We start from the raw sequence: 16,921 nt of genomic DNA, 5'->3' as shown, positions 1-16,921 counted from the left end.
ATAAAAAAAATATTACTTTTGAATGCAGTATAGCTTATAAAAAAATATCTAAAAGTTATCACATCATAAACATGGGATCAGTCTCTAATGCCTTAAAAATAAGTAACATGACACCATATTTATGGAACATATTTATATCTAAGAATAATTTTTTTTAATACTCTACGACTGCTCAGACTGAAAAGGATCTGACATCCCAGCCCAGTGTTATCATCTACATATAGGTGACAGTGAGAAAATCTTCTCCTGTTCTATGTCTGCAGGCACATGTCTGCTCAGACTGAGCGATTCATTCAGAGTGCAGATTAACAGTGGGAATGTCCCTGGCTGGGTTGCCATGGCAGTGCCAATGCCACGTTTTAAGCAGAGGATCAGGGAAACAATTTGCAGAGGGACTCAAGCTAATACCTATTGAGCCCAACACCAACATGCTTGAATGGAATCGTGTTGCGCCTTTTTGAAATCTCAGAAAAAAGTCAAGAAGGCCAGAGGACAGAAGCTTTGAGATAGACAAAGATCGTCATGGTTAACCGTTAGCCAACTTGCTGTCAGTGTCATAGACTCCATTTATTCAGGTCTCCATTTATTGATAAAGATGAGATGGAGATGTATGCAGGAGCTTCCTGGACAGGCTCGTTACTGTGAGATAGCTGGCCAGGTGGTCTGCAATGGCACCCTGAGAAGTGGCTTAGGCTAGCACCGCATGGTATGGGAAAAGTGAGACAGATGTTTTTGACAGATGCCAATCATCAGCTGTTAACCCCTTGAGCTCACACCCAGGGATGGACGGAGAGATGCTGATGGACTTTAGTAGAATCCCTACTGGGTCTAATCTTTTTTAAAGGGATTTAGTGTGAGTTACAAAGTGTAAGAGCTTTTCTTGGAGAATCAAAGAATGCACTGACATGCAGTTCTCCCAAGAAAGAAAATGTGCTGAAAATTTGCTCACCCTTAGGCCATCCAAGATATAAATTAGTTTATTTTTCATTGGAACATATTTGGAGAAATTTAACAGTACATGACTTGCTTACCAATGAATCCTCTGCAGAGAATGGGTGCCGTCTGAATGAGAGTCCAAACAGCTGATAAAAGCACCACAATAATCCACACGACTCCAGTCCATCAATTGACATCTTATGAAATGAAAAGCTGCATGTTTGTAATAAATTTATTAAGATAATTTTTAACTTCAAACCGTGGCTTGTGGCTAAAATACAAGCCCTCTATACATAATATTTCTACAGAGAAAAAGTCATCTTGTCTGAATCGGGAGAGAAATATGCACAGATCAAGCACAGTTTACAAGCAAAAACCTTCCAAAAAAGTTCTAAACAAATGTTTTCATAGTCTGGCAGCGGAGCTTTAATGTCGACAAAACATTGGTTGATTTCTAAAAGGTCTCTCAAACACTTACCCTGTTTACCATTGGCTGTTCAAACAAATTGTCTCGCCCCCAGCTGATGCTATTGGTCGAGTCAGTGTTGCTGTGCAAAGGTGGTTGGGATGCTGAAACAAGGAAAACATTTTTGATAGAACAACAGTGTCTCTTTTCAGGAAAAGTCAACATAGGAATTGCACTCCTTTAAATACAGTTCAAAAATCAGTTATTATATTAGACCTATATTAGATCATTTGAAAACATAAGTAAAACATAAACATTTATTTTATTATGACAAATTTAATATTGTTTTGTATTAAGAAATTCGAGATTTGAGCTATAAATATTATTGTTATTTATCCACGCTGGCCAGTATTTTCTATGTATAATTAGATTTGGAATGTTTTGTTTTATACAGCGGGTACCAGTTTGCTGGCCTTGAATATGGGTCTGAGTGTTACTGTGGCAACCGCATCACAAGCTCTCGGATGAAAGAGGAGGAGTGTAACTTGGACTGCAAAGGCGAGAAGGGCGCCATCTGTGGAGGTGTGTCCCGTCTGTCCGTTTACAAGGTGGAGGAGGTTCTTCCTGGCCAGCGGAGATGTGAGTGCTTGAAATAAGTTTACCTTTTCACAGGGCAGAACTTCTCACCCTGTCATGCATGGCGTTAGCAGTGCATTGGGAAGCACACAAAACAGCATTCTGAAAGAGAACAAATATTAGTCAGACAAACATGCAAAAGTGCATATGTAAGTCTTAAAAACCAATATAATAAGCAGTAAATCACCTCTGTAGTTAATATCCATAAAAATGCAGCTTAACTGGTAGAGCACAGTGCTGACAATAAAGGTCATGGGTTCAATTCCTGGAAATAAATTTAAGAAATGATTAAAAAAGTGTACAACCTAATTGCGTGAATGAAAGCATCTGTCAAATGAATAAATGTAAATATGAACACACATATCAGGAAATTACTGGGGATATAACTAAATGCTGTTTAAAATACTGGTTTCTGTCATTTTCTAGCAATAAAATAATTGTTGCAAGAAAGACAAGTGTTTTTGATAAAAGCATCTACCAGATGAATAAATGTAAATAGAAATGTATTATTTGCACTTTTTGCAGCTCTGTAACAAAATGTGGGATATATCTAAATACAGTTCAAAATCTTGATTTTGTAAAAATAAAAAAAAATAAACTAAAATAAAATACATCTTTACGAATGAAAGAAAAAAAAAATAGTTTGTAATGCTTTGGATAAAAGCAGCGCTGCTTCTGCAGGTAATCCACAGTCTGGCAGTGGAGATTTGATGTGGCCATATGTTTGAAACTGGTTCCTTCATCAGTCTCTTCCACATGCTGTTGGACCTCTGTGTTCTGACTCAGTGTGCCTCTGCAGTTTTAGGCCAACTGGATTTGGCCCAGCACAACACTCATGGACACAGCTATTAAGCATTGACCAAATGTTTTGTGCCCTAAATTGAAAATGCTATCCATTGTACCAGATAATGTCCTGTTTTGTGCATTGTTCGGCCTGTTGCTTTTAACATGTTTATGTAATGCAACAGAAAAGCCATAAATAAGTCTCTAAATTACTGTTTCAATTGTTATGCTAAATTATGCTAAAAATTGTAAATGTGAAGGGGACACCGGTGGCAATTGTAACGTTTAAAATTTGTTCAGTGACACTCTTTAATGAGTTATGACACATTAAAGTTAACTGCAGCCATAGAAAACCAAACGCCATAGTTTTAGGTTTGATATTAGCTGCATATTCGCCTAGGCTGCTTTATGAACCGTCTGCAAATTTACCTCACAGTACAAAACGAAGTCCAATAATTGATTCAAATTAATGTTTACAGTAAATTAATAATTTACTCAAACTGACTAAATATATATTGCCAAGAAGTTGCCTTAGACAATACTTTCCCCAAGTATGTACACTACACAAATATTTTTAAAGAAAAAAAATTACATTAATTCACCAAAATGGGTTTTTCATGTTCTAAATGTTGTATGTTACTAGTGACCAGACTGACTTTCTACAGTTAACATTTTGCCAATATCTTCCTCACTGTATATACAGTATATAATTATTCCTAAGAAATTACTGTAATTCACAAAATGTTTTCTAGTGCATTCCTAGTGACTAGACTGACTTACATAGGTGAAATTTTGCTAATAACTCCCTTACTGTACATAAATATTTTATACTGCAACCTTTGGAACATGGAGGTATTGGCGAAATCTCATCTGTAGTAAATCACTATGAGCAATACGAGCTTTACAATTTGACAATGTGTTATTTTAAATGTTAAAAGTCATTTTAATTAAAATACATTGGACGTTTTAACTCAGTCGGTGGAATTGTCAGACTGTCCCTTGTGTGCTATAACGCGTCAATGCTTTCTCCGGTTTAAATTTGAAGCAATAATACACCTAGGCGGTTTTGAACTCCTATTTTATGTCAATATAAAGTGGTTGCATATTGTTAAAACTAATCGTGGTATTGATATGTTTGTAGGACTGTTGACTCTATAGATCAGTGGTAAGGGAAAGCAATTATAAAGAAAATGCAGCGCGTTGCGTTCTTCTGACCTCATTTGCTTGCCTGTATATAGTTCGTATAATCATCAATAAAGTGTATTCTGAGATCTGAGGTCTTATATCACTGTATTAGTTCACTGAGGCGCGTTACGAGTCATTGGGGAATCCTGGAGTGTGATGCATGAGGGGGAACCCCAGTATTTCAGCACAGCGTCACACAAGTCATGATACAAGTAAAGGAAACTAAGCAATATATGTCTTCCTCAGATGTAATGTTAGTTCTGTACATCAGCGTTGGGTAAAATAGCATTATAATCTCCTATGTGATAGAGAAAGCTGCTTACATGTAGGCTACGCGAAACAGCGAAGATGTTGAATTAAACATACACACAATCAGCTTTTTCACATGTTTATACTGGCCCCGATAATCAAAACTTCTACTTAGTGCTTGCTCCATTTCTTCAAATCTGTTTTTGAGAATGAATTACTTGATTCACCTGTTGCTTTGGTCTTCATCAACAGCCGCTTGCGCAACCTGCTGGTGAGCGACTGACAGTGTTGCCAAAGCCCTCCCTCAGAAAATCTCTAGAACCACCCTCAAAAGTCTCCATTTTTCACAAAATGTCGCCAAATATGAAAACAAAGTAAATTTGGTAAAGGGAAAGGCAAGTAAATATATATATACTTTACAAATTATGCCCGTATAAAAAATATAACAAAATATTAAGTATAACAAAAAATTCTGAAGTGAAATTAGGAAATGCTTGTGATCTGCAAGCACATCAAACATGATGGAAATGATGGAAAGACACAATGTTGGGAATTTGTTTTATGTATAACCAAAGTGCATCCCTGTCCTGCTCCAATACAACAGATGAGAGATATTATGATTCTCCAAAAACAAAAACTTTATTCTTACAAACTATTATATTTCAGTCAACACACTCTATTACTACAAAGTAAGTGCAAAATACTGCATCGCAGCACACATGACACGATGATGCACTGTGTCTCTCTCTCTCAGTATCTGGTTGACATGACTGTGCATGAATTGTGGTATAACTTTTGTGTCCGTGGTTAAAACAAGATGTAAATTTTTTTCTCCGCCATCTTGATTGATGCTTATAATGAAATTGTGGTGTGCGTCATGGCAGTGCATACTGGTGTGTTCACTGCGCAGACTCATTGGCAGGTCACGGGCCTACGGCAGGGTATGGCCAAGTAAAAAAATGTAAAATCTCAAAAAAATCTGTAGTTTTATTGAAATATAGCTAAAATAGCTCCTTGTCACAAAAAATGTAAAAAAGTCGCAGCTACAATGAGAAAGTAGCTAAATTTGGCGACAAAATCCCCAAATTGGCAACACTGGCGACTGACAGCAGCTGGAGATCATGCATCGGTGCTCTACTGCTATTCCTGCAGCTCCCGGATGTGCAATGACAAATTTTCTGCTGAATTTTAACCACTGAATTTATGGAAGCGAATTTGGAAAGTGAAATAAAATGGACCGAAATTTGCATGTGTCGAATAATATACATCGTATTTTTAAACAGATTTAATATTTTGGAAGTGAACTCTGGAAGGTGAATATGAATTATTGAATTTTTAATTATGAAAATCTGTGTGAAATATTTTGAATTGAAGTATTCACAGCTTAAATAGACAACTATGTTAAATTTCAGGACCTAAAAATGCAAGCCCTGGAAATACAAGGCTTTAAAAATGCAATGCATTATTTTTTCAGTTAGTGCTATTCAACATGCTTTTTTGTTTCAAAGACATATGGCATTATTTTTCTTCCATAGCTATACTATTTTTGTGGAAACTGTGCTACATTTATTTTCAGGATTCTTTGATGAATAGAAAGTTTGAAAGAACAGCATTTATTCAATATAGAAATATTTTGTAACATTATTAATGTCTTTACTGTCACTTTTAATGTGTCATAAAGTATTAATTTATTTTAAGAAATGGTAGTTTTGAATGGTTGTATATGTAATTTGTCATATGTCATTTAATTGTACAGTAGGTCCCACAAATAAAACTATTCAGTAAGTATGAAAGCAATTATATTATTACTTAAAAGGTGTGTATGAATATTTAAGAAATTCTTACAGTTGGCCCAGTCTCCCCCACATTTTAAAGGCCTTTTTATGTTTTCTTTGTATTTTTATATATGCATAACCTTTATATAATTTTAGATACATACTCCCCCAAATTATTAAAGAATTTTATTTTCTTAGTTTTTTGTTATTATTGACTACAAATCTAAAAGAGGTCAACAGATTAGCCTATAAATAGCCTATTTTTGTGTGAAAATATTCTCTGCACATTATTCTGCAAGAATCACGGTGTCAGTGACCATGGGCTGACTTGCTTTGTTATAGTTGAACAGTCTTCCACCTGTCTTAGAAAGAAGTTCAGAGACTTACCCGAGGCTTGCAGTGCTCCTCTGCACTATGTTTTAATAGTGCTTTGTTTGATGTTTTCGTGCAGCTGTGTCTCATTTATGGCCCTCACAAAGAAGCATTTGATCACTTCAAAAGCAAATGGCGGTCTGCAGGGCCTCTTCATTTATTTGGAGAGGCAAACAAAAGCCCTGGGGTTTCAGTTACAGAGGGCTTGTTTACCCTGCAGAGGTGACAAAGTGTCATGAAAGCCCTGAGCACACTTGCTAAAGCACAGTATCCACTCATATCCGGTGTTTGTCATTGAGGTGAATCGGTTTCTCCAATGGCCTTGTTTGCTGTAGGCACCGTTATATCAAGTCAACGCTAGCTGTATATAAGCTGTGGAAACTTTTATATACAGAATACACATTTATTATTATTATATATTATATAATATATACTGTATGTATGTGTATATATATATATACTTGTTATATATTATACAATTATTATTATTATTATTATATAACAATGCAGAAATGTTTTGTTTGATTTAGGCAGGGTTCCCTTTCAGTCGGTCACTCTGAGTCACGTTGGTGACCGACGAATTGGGTTCTCGCTTAGAGAGACCAATCCACTACACACCGAGTGTAAACTAAACAAGCCAATGTACATTGGAATCCGAGGATTGCATCCAGCTGCCGTTGATCACAGTGTGAGCATAAAAAGGCAGCCGGTGCAACGCATACCAGCTTTTCACTTCGGAGCCGAGCGACAACATCATTCAGCTCCTACCAAACTGCTTCGTGTGTGACGAGTCTAGCTCGCTCTCGGGAGCTTTTTGTGTTGGCGGACAGCGCTTCAGCAGTGGTCGATCCTGTGTCGAGTGGGTTGTGCACTTCAGGCTACACTACCCCCTGTCGTGCTGCAAACGTCCGTTTCCCCTGTGTGTCTCAGCACGTAAAAGAGTATTTCCCTAAAAGAGCCAATTTCTCTAAAAGAGTACAATAAGCGGGTGCGTCTTTGTAAAGACAACGGATCATCTTTTTAAAGATGCCGTTTCACCCGTGCGTTTCTGGATGCGGTCATTGCCTGGCGCCGGGTGATGGTCACGATCGCTGCCTCACGTGTCTGGGCATGAAGCATGCTGAGGTGGCCGAAGGAATGCGCTGGGCCCTCTTCAAAGAGCATACCAGCGATATCCCTTGGGGCTCCTCCTGATGACCGGATGTCGATCACTGCATCAGAGGGAGAGCTCTCTCCCAGCCCCAGCCCCCGTCAAACCTGGCGGTGAGTGAAAGAGCAAGAGGCCCTGGGACGGGTGACCCAGAGAGGGAGGAAGCTGCTCTTTGGGGGATGGTGAAGGCACCTCTCCCTCCCCCGGAGGAGGGCCGGGTTGAGAATCTGGAAAATCTCGACAAGAGAGCGGTTTTCTCTATCTCTGGGTCCCAGGAGGGCACGGAGAGTCACGGCAGGCCCTCACTCATCCTCCTCCTTCGCCGGCCGGCAGCAGCGGGCGGTTCGAGAGCGTCAACAAAGGCCCTACTCACGCACCCTGTGCCAACCTGTGGAACCAGGTAAGCGTTGCACCGCAAACTCAGACCCCTCTCTGGTCCGCTCACAAGCCACCCGAGTTGAGTCCCTGCATTCCACCTCGCTGCCCCACTGTGGGTACGGCGGTGGTTCCGCTGGTCCCACTTGCACGGTGTCTGGGTGCCTGGCTTGCGCTACCCAACCCCTTTCGTTGGCTTCTGCGGACCATCAGCCTCAGCTATGCAATTCAGTTCACCCGGCATCCCCCCAAGTTCAGTGGCATCTGCTTCACGAAAGTGTTTTGCATGCGGAGATCGCAGTCCTACTGGCGAAGGATGCGAAAGAGCCGGTTCTTCCAGCCGATATGAATACAGGGCTTTACAGCCCTTACTTCATTGTACCCAAGAAAGGCGGTGGGTTACGACCAATCTTGGATCTGCGTGTCTTGAAGCGGGCCCTTTCACCGGTTACCGTTCAAAATGTTGACGCAGAAACGCATCTTCGGGTGCATCAGTCCCCGAGATTGGTTTGCAGCGATCGACCTGAAGGATGCATACTTTCATGTGTCGATCCTTCCGCGCCACAGACCATTTCTGCGGTTCACGTTCGAAGGATGAGCATATCAGTAAGAGGTCCTGCCCTCCGGGTTGTCCCTGTCGCCCTGTGTCTTCATGTAAGTTGTGGAGGCAGCCCTTGTTCCCCTGAGAGAACAGGGCATTCACATTCCTAACAACTGGCTCATACTAGCTCTATACTAGAACATTTGCCATTTTCAACAGTAGTCTTAATATGTAAATTGCATGCAAATTTTAACGCTTTATAAGTTGCGAAATGAAAATGTGTAACACAAATTGATTTGATATGTGTAACATGTCCATTTAAATGCTATTTGTCCTAAATGCATATTTCCAACAGTAGTCTTAATATGTAAATTGCATGCAAATTTTAACGCTTTATAAGTTGCGAAATGAAAATGTGTAACACAAATTGATTTGATATGTGTAACATGTCCATTTAAATGCTATTTGTCCTAAATGCATTTAGACTAAAAGTTAGAACACTTAGGATTGTATTTTCATCATGACGCCGTGGGATATTTGTAGCAAAATTCAATTTGAAAATGCATTCCAAGCTGACCACGCCCTCCCTCCATCAATCATTGCTTCAAGGCGGGGATTGGCAGAAGTGTGTTACGTTTGGATCGTTTGAAACATGGCGGCTGGAGATCTGATAAGATCGTTGAATTCACTGGCAGATGAAGTGGAGCGTGAACAGAGAAATATATGAAGCCTATTCCATGCTAAAATCAAAGTTCGAATGACCGACCGATCGAACGTCTAACCGAACGTCTTGAGCTTTGAGCGTCTTACACTGCAGGTGACCCATGTGACGCCAGCGTCTTGAAATTAGCAGGTATTTATACATTTAAGGAGCCAAGCTGCTGTGTAAAAACTATAAATGGACATTACAAGCATTACAATAATGATATTTTATACCTAAAATAATACTCAACCATTTCCTGCATCCTGCTGTACTTCCCTGAATAAGTATTTAAAGGTGTTGTAGGCTAATAAGTCGTTCTGAGTAATAAATTGAAAAAGCTCCCACATGTATATGACTACACAAAATAACATGTATTTTACTTGAGGTTCTGTTATAAATGTGTCTATTAGAAACATTAATTTAAATTAATTAATTATACAAAAAATTGTTTGAAATTAATTAAGACTTCCCGAGTTTTTGAACGGAAGTCCTGAATGACTGTTATTAAAGGTCATTTAATGAATTTGAATGATTTTCAATGCCCTGCAGAAACCCTGCCTTTGTTGGAAAAGTAAATAAATAATTTTAATTATGTTTGCCTATGTTATAACACTTTTCAGTAACAATATTTAACAAGTAACAAGACGTTCAGTTAGACGTTCGATCGGTCGGTCGGTCGTTCAAACGTTTGATTTTAGCATGGAATAGGCTTCATATATTTCTCTGTTCACGCTCCACTTCATCTGCCAGTGAATTCAACGATCTTATCAGATCTCCAGCCGCCATGTTTCAAACGATCCAAATGTAACACGCTTCCGCCAATCCACGCCTTGAAGCAATGATTGACGGAGGGTGGGCGTGGTCAGCTCGGAATGCATTTTCATAGCCGCACTGAATTTTGCTACACATATCCCACGGCGTCATGATGAAAATGCAATCCTAAGTGTTCTAACTGTTAGTCTAAATGCATTTAGGACAAATAGCATTTAAATTATAATTTTGCTACCATTTCTGCTTCGACATGTTACACATATCAAATCAATTTGTGTTATACATTTTCATTTTAACTTCGCAACTTATAAAGTGTTCAAATTTGCATGCAATTTACATATTAAGGCTACTGTTGAAAATGCAAATGTAAATGATATAATTTCATTTTCCTTTTGCACCAAACTTTGCTTTACAGGCCTCTCTCATCTTTTTAAGTGGGAGAACTTGCACAATTGGTGGCTGACTAAATACTTTTTTGCCCCACTGTATATGCTTCCATAGTTATCAAGGGAAACTTTCAAAAAATTTGAAATGTCAATTTAAAGCATAGTGAGTTTCATCAAATTCATTCCTTTCCTTGCATTCTTGCTAAAAGAAACATGCAGCTGTGTCTGAAAAGAGTTTGTAAAAAGCTGAAGCAACTCGGAAAAAATTATAAAATTATTCATATTAGATAGCGTAGTTTCCTATTTCTGTGAAATGTGGCTTCTTTGCAGTTCACTCATTACCCATACAACCTGATTCCTTTGATATTTCTTTGAAGGTCTATGAGTTCTTTTTTTTATACATACATCTTAATTACACATTCACTGCAGCATTCCAAACCTTAGGGCAATGCGTTGAGTGTTGGCACAAAATCATGTTCCTACACTATTTTTCTCCTGTAAATCAGCAATGTTCTCCATTCTCCTCTGCCTTCAGACAGGAAAGTACGCTACCGGGGCTGCTTCAAAAAACCTGACAACACAACAGCAGCTTCCCTGGCTCATGCCATCCAGCCCAACCTCACCTCCCAGTGGTGCATCGAGACCTGCATGGATCAGGTCTGACTTTCTTGACTTTATCAATACTAGATTCATGTGGATTGGACATGGACTGCTGTAGTTTTTGCTCTGCAAGGTGCACACCTGATAATTGATTTTTTTTCCACAATCTGCTTGTTTAAATATTAATGTGTCCCCAGAGAACACAAATTCGCTCTGTAATCAATCTTCTACACAGCTTTATCACCTTAATTGCAGTATAATTTGAGCCCTTTCTATCAGAATGTCATGCTTTGTTGCTCTCTTGCAACATGGTCAATTTATTCATACTCGCCTTTCAGACAAAAACATTTTCAGATAATAATAACTCAAAATAGTTGTAATTTGAAGTATGGATTGAGAGACATTGGTGACATTCATATACATATTTACTCTCTCTGTATCAGGAGTTTCCTCTGGCTCTGGTCAGGAAGCCTGACTGTTTCTGTGGCTATGCTACCCCTCGCTTCACTCTTCATGAGCCGGTGAAAGAGGAGCTCTGTGCTGTGGAAAACAGCAGTCTGCCTATCCAAAGTTCCCATCAGCTCTTCCTCCAGGTTTATCAGACACCTGTTCAAGGTAAGACTCTGTGGACACCTCACTGATCTTAATAATTACCTCTGTGTTCACATTTCCCCACACGGGCAGTTTATTATTCTCACATAGAGCTCAGCCTCGAGATGTATGCTAGAATTAAACAGGGTGCCTGCTCCTATAATTCTAAGATTTTTCTTTGGGAAGTCATGAAAGAATGTAAAAGTGAATAATAACTTTTTAGGTATACCTGGCAATGCTAAACTTTCTAACAACACGTAATAGCCTAAGGGCACCTTTACGTCTGTAAAGTACTCATATATCTGAGACTGAGACAGCTTGAAAAATAATAAGCAAGATCTTTAACAGCTTGTTGTCTTTGTGGGTGGATTTGGTAGCTAACTAGAGAGGATTGCTACTGACTGCTTTTATCACCTAAATTGTGAGGGGAACGAATGAATGAATCAGCATTCTAAAATGCGGATTTGCTGCTCAAGAAACATTTCATATTATTATAAATATTGAAAGCAGTTGTGGTGGTTAATCTTTTTTTTTATTCAGTCATAATTCAATGGACCAAATTTACCAAATATTTCCTCCCTCTAATACCACCTGCCACCAACTAGCAATAGGAAATAGTATCATAACACAAGTAAGACAATTGTTAAGAATTGTTGTTAAAAATAAACTTTAGCCATTCTTACCTAACATCAGGATCCTTCAGACGGCTATGCAGAGCTGTAGATGCTAAACACAGCTTGAAAAGCACAGCATAATGAAAAATACAATGTTAAAGTAGTCCTTAACATAATTTTATTTCTAAAGATTGGACAATAGTTTTATAATGTGATTTTTCTTTTTAATGAAAACCTTGATATATACCGTTAATAGATGCTTGGTAACTTACCTTCTTTCAAGTGAAAATAAATATTAGACATTTATTTCTGTCCAGATTCCAGATGCACAGAGAAGAAGTTTCTACCTGAGAAGTCAAGCTCACTCGTGGCTTTGTCCAGTTTTCCTGGTGCGGGAAACACCTGGGTGAGGCATCTGATCGAGCTTGCCACAGGCTACTACACAGGCAGTTACTATTTTGATGGCACAATCTACAATAGAGGTAACAGTATCACCACTCATAAATCTTACCGTTTTAAAAGCTTGCAAGCATCGTTGATGGAGGACATCTTTGTCGCAAATCAAGCCTCTCTGAAAAATATTATTTCACTGAGATTGGATGGGATGAATTTATTATCATTGCTATCTTTTTGCACATAAACAGGCTGATGTCTTTAATGAAAAGTGAGCATTTAACCAAAGGTTAATCTGCCACCACAATGTCATGGCGTTATTTGCATTACTAAGCACATACTGCATAAAACAGTGCCATTATCATTAGGACTGGCTTAGGACTACCTTTTTTTAAAGAAGTTTGGACTGATCTAAACAGTAACTCCAAAGTTTGGTGAGTCTTTTGGAATGATTTATTAAAAGCTGCAGAGCAACTTTACAGTTTTTCTTTTTCTTCAGCTCCTACCATGCAGCTTATTTGAGACCTCTTGATAACGTGCATTTGGGCACAGTTGACCTTCTCTTTTCTTTCAAATGCCAAACTTTATTGAGGATATTTTTTTTCTATAATTTAAAGAACTTGACCTGCCTTGAAAGTCACAGTGTCTTTTCAAATCCATCACAGAACCTGACACATTTGCCTGAGGGGGGCCATAGAGCCCATGCCTGGACTGGATTTTTGATGCAATTTTTGGAACATATGCATTTGGATTCAGAGGCGGCACTGAGCGGTCGCTACATGCAGTTGGCTGTATATTCTAATCCTTTTCTCCTCCCAACTGTGCAGGCTTCAAGGGGGAGAAAGATTACTGGAAGAGTGGAAGAACCGTCTGTGTGAAGACACATGAGAGTGGCCAGCGGGATATAGAGATGTATGACTCAGGAATACTGTTGATAAGAAACCCCTACCGCTCGCTCATGGCTGAGTTCAACCGCAAGTGTGCCGGGCATCTTGGTTACGCTTCTGATCAGCACTGGAAGAGCAAAGGTATTATGAGTACAGTATAAGTTTAGCCCTGCAGTGTCCATGAGAAACATACTATGCATGTGTCAGTGTTATTTTGGTATTGTTTATACACTATGATAGTTTTTATTACAATTATTAATTTTAATTTATAAAATTATTATTTAATTTAATTTAACTTATTTTTAAATGTTCTTTTTTTTAAGTAATGTCATTTTTTTGTAATTTGATGTGCTTTTTTATTTTTAAAAGTAACTACTTAGGTTTAATTTTTGTTTCAGTTATAGTTTTAGCTCATTTTTAGCCTTTATTTATTTTCAGTTAGTCTATCTATCAATCTGTCTATCTATGGTAAAGGGATTATTTAACATATAGTGCAAATCCTTTACGTAATGTTTCTTACCGTCCTATTTTCTCCTCCTTCTAGAGTGGCCAGAATTTGTGGGTAGTTATGCCTCCTGGTGGGCTTCTCACGTATTGGACTGGCTGCGTTATGGAAAGAACCTTCTGGTGGTGCATTATGAGGAGTTGCAGGAGTCACTGGTGCCCACATTACGATCCATTACTTCCTTCCTCAATACTAGTGTCAGCGAAGAGCGGCTCCTCTGTGCTGAGTGCAACAAGGATGGCCACTTCAAGCGCTCAGGTGCGCGACGGCCCACCTTTGACCCCTTCACCCTAGATATGAAACGGCTGATTGATGGCTACATCAGCACTGTGGACCAGGCCCTCAGAGCCAGCAACCATTCTAGCTTGCCAAAGGAGTATCTCCCAAGATGATAAGTCCAGAACTAGAGTACAGGACTGGTTGTCTTGCTCAAGCTCCAGTGCTACAAACTTACAAACTATGATGTCCTGGAGCTATTTTGATACGTTATTTCCTCACATATTGAGGCCAAAAATAGTGCCATATGATGCTGTTATGCTTTGAGATCGTCATGTTTTAACGGCGGTCCGTGGATCAGTGTGCGAAAGGAAAAAGTTCAACTTTGTTGCCATACCATGGTGGATAATTATAAAGATTAGGTTTGATGACTGCAGACTTGAACTTGAGACTCTAGTCAGAGGCTAAATAAGTTCCCCTTGCTCCTTTGGGAAGAAACTTGAGTGCTTAATTACATAATTCAGCTACAAGTCAACAAGAGGCCTAAATAAACAACAGATGTAATTGCTTATGACCTAATCTGACATGTACTGTAGATGATAATGAAATGTCCACATGACCACAAAAAAAGCATAATTATTACTATACAGTGACATTTTTGTTTTTTACTTTGTAGGGGAAAATGTTGACTATTTACAAAGCTGATATCATAAATGCTAGGATGAATGTAATCTATTAACATAACAGACGATGCATAGACACTGCAAAACTTTTAGTATTTTTGTCTTTTTTTCCAGTAAAATATCTCAACATTCTTAAAACAAGATACATTTACTTTAAGAAGCAAAATTATGTAAAAGTCTTGTTATCTGAAAAAAAATTAAAGTTAAAACTAAAAACAAGAACAAATAGGGGAAGAAAAATAAAACCTATGAATTAAGTTTATTTTTCTTACCCAATTGGCAGATATTTTTTTCTTGTTTTAAGCATCAACTCACTTAATTTAGATTTTTTTTTCTCAGAAAACAAGGCAACACAAAAACAAGACTTTCTTGCCTGGAGAACTGTGACAGATTAATATCTAAATGAAACAGAATTTTATTTCCGTGCATATCTTGTAGATCGCTGCAGTATACGGTGCACACATGCGCTACATTAATATGTGTAAAGTAGTGTGCAGTTGCCCATGTCTTGTGTGTGTGTTTGCACGCACAGTTGTGTTCATGTTCCAATGCCTCAAAAAATTCAGTTCATTTATGAATTGTTTGCTGAACTTTCCACAGCAGCAAATAAGTTATTTTTCTGCCGTCCTTGGGCAAAGAAACAGGAGGCATAATAAGCTCAAAACTAAATTTTTTGATTTTCATAAACTCTCTTGACGTAGGTCAGACCCTGTGACTGCTATTCACTTGCGCGGATGCTATGGTGAGGGGCCGGCCCCCAAGGTTTTGCTGCTGTTGTGAAAACACAATGAATAAAATTCATAAAGCAAAAGGGTGACTTTTTTCATTTTCTCAGTAGTGGTGACAAAAGATGTTTGAGAGCATTAAGTCACTTGAATGTTTCAAAGACTTGCTCCTAAGATATTCAAAGGAAAATAAATCCGCCAGATTCCTGGGAGACTGAAATATCTTGAATTACTACTTCATCGTTTACTGAGCAATGTGAGCACATCATTTGCTCACCAGTGGATCCTCTGTAGTGAATGGGTACCGTCAGAATGAGAGTCCAAACAGCTGATAAAAACATCACAATAATCCACAAGTAATCCACTCATCTCCAGTCCAGCAATTAACATCTTGTGAAGTGAAAATCTGTGTTTGTAATCAACAAATCCTTCAAGACGTTTTTAAATGCAAGTCCTCTGTCCATAATATTGCTTTCTCCAGTGAAAGTCATATCGTCTGAATCAGGAGAGAAATATGCACAGATCAAACACTGTTTACAGGCAAATACCAATATGTCGAGGACATCAGGGGATGGCTTTTTTTCACTAGAGGAAGCGTTATTATGGATTATGGACTCGTATTTAGCTGGAAGGAACAGTTTAAAGTTAAAATGCCTTAATGATGGATTTGTTTTGTACAAACTGAGATTTTCACTTCACAAGGTGTTAATGGTGGACTGGGGATGTGTATATTACTTGTGGATTATTGTGATGTTTTTATCAGCTGTTTGAACTCTCATTCTGATGGCACCCATTCACTGCAGAGGATCCACTGGTGAGCAAGTGATGAAATGCTAAATTTCTCATGAACGAAGAAACCAATTCATCTACATCTTGGATGGCCTGGGGGTGAGTACATTTTCAGAAAATTAAAATTTTTGGTTGAACTACTCGTTTAACTAGCATATTGAAAATGAATGTGACATGACGTGTAGCCAAGTATGTTGTCCCATACTCAGAATTTGTGCTCTTCGTTTATCTGCGTTTAATATAATATCCAAAACTCAGGGTTAGCTCGGCAAAAATGGTTCTTATTAAGGGGAAGCTTTCTGTCCTACGTTTTGTCACCTTTTGTAGCAGACAGGGTGCCTGCATCTGTCTTGCATCAGCCTTTAATCACATTTTTGTTCCCTCTCCTTGATCATTGCTTTGAGCCCCCTCGGAGCGCAGCAAACAGTAAAAGGCCTTGCTGTTCATTCCCCTGTGTCATTTGAAGCTGCAGGCAATCTGTCTTTTAAATATGGCTAAGTGCCTCTCTCATGCAGCTGAAGTTCAGTGCGGCTGACTCTTGCCCTAACACATGCATATGTACAGTTCAAACATGTCTGAGATGGGAAGAACTCTACAGGATGTATTTACTAAAGCATGAGGATACAGAAGGGTCATCTGAATAGGCTGGT

At 38.6% G+C, this 16,921-nt stretch overlaps 1 protein-coding gene across 1 annotated transcript; it reads left to right on the top strand.

Moving 5' to 3' along the window:
- The first annotated feature begins 600 nt into the window (after window positions 1-600).
- On the top strand, window positions 601-14,866 carry wscd1a (WSC domain containing 1a). Its single transcript, XM_016278271.1, has 7 exons — window positions 601-641; window positions 1,797-1,981; window positions 10,804-10,925; window positions 11,312-11,483; window positions 12,391-12,555; window positions 13,294-13,494; window positions 13,898-14,866. Exons 1-7 carry the CDS (start codon window positions 601-603, stop codon window positions 14,248-14,250), a joined length of 1,239 nt encoding a protein of 412 aa, XP_016133757.1. The 3' UTR covers window positions 14,251-14,866.
- Window positions 14,867-16,921: the final 2,055 nt, after the last annotated feature.

Source organism: Sinocyclocheilus grahami, unplaced genomic scaffold (assembly GCF_001515645.1).
Source record: "Sinocyclocheilus grahami isolate Dianchi unplaced genomic scaffold, SAMN03320097.WGS_v1.1 scaffold119.1, whole genome shotgun sequence".
Lineage (NCBI taxonomy): Eukaryota > Metazoa > Chordata > Actinopteri > Cypriniformes > Cyprinidae > Sinocyclocheilus > Sinocyclocheilus grahami.
This window is presented reverse-complemented; position numbering and strand designations above follow the sequence as displayed.

Coding starts and splice junctions, on each gene's coding strand:
- wscd1a (XM_016278271.1), top strand. CDS start 601: ATGGAGATGTATGCAGGAGCTTCCTGGACAGGCTCGTTACT. Junction 10,926..11,311: donor TCGAGACCTGCATGGATCAG/GTCTGACTTTCT, acceptor TCTCTGTATCAG/GAGTTTCCTCTGGCTCTGGT. Junction 12,556..13,293: donor TGGCACAATCTACAATAGAG/GTAACAGTATCA, acceptor CCAACTGTGCAG/GCTTCAAGGGGGAGAAAGAT.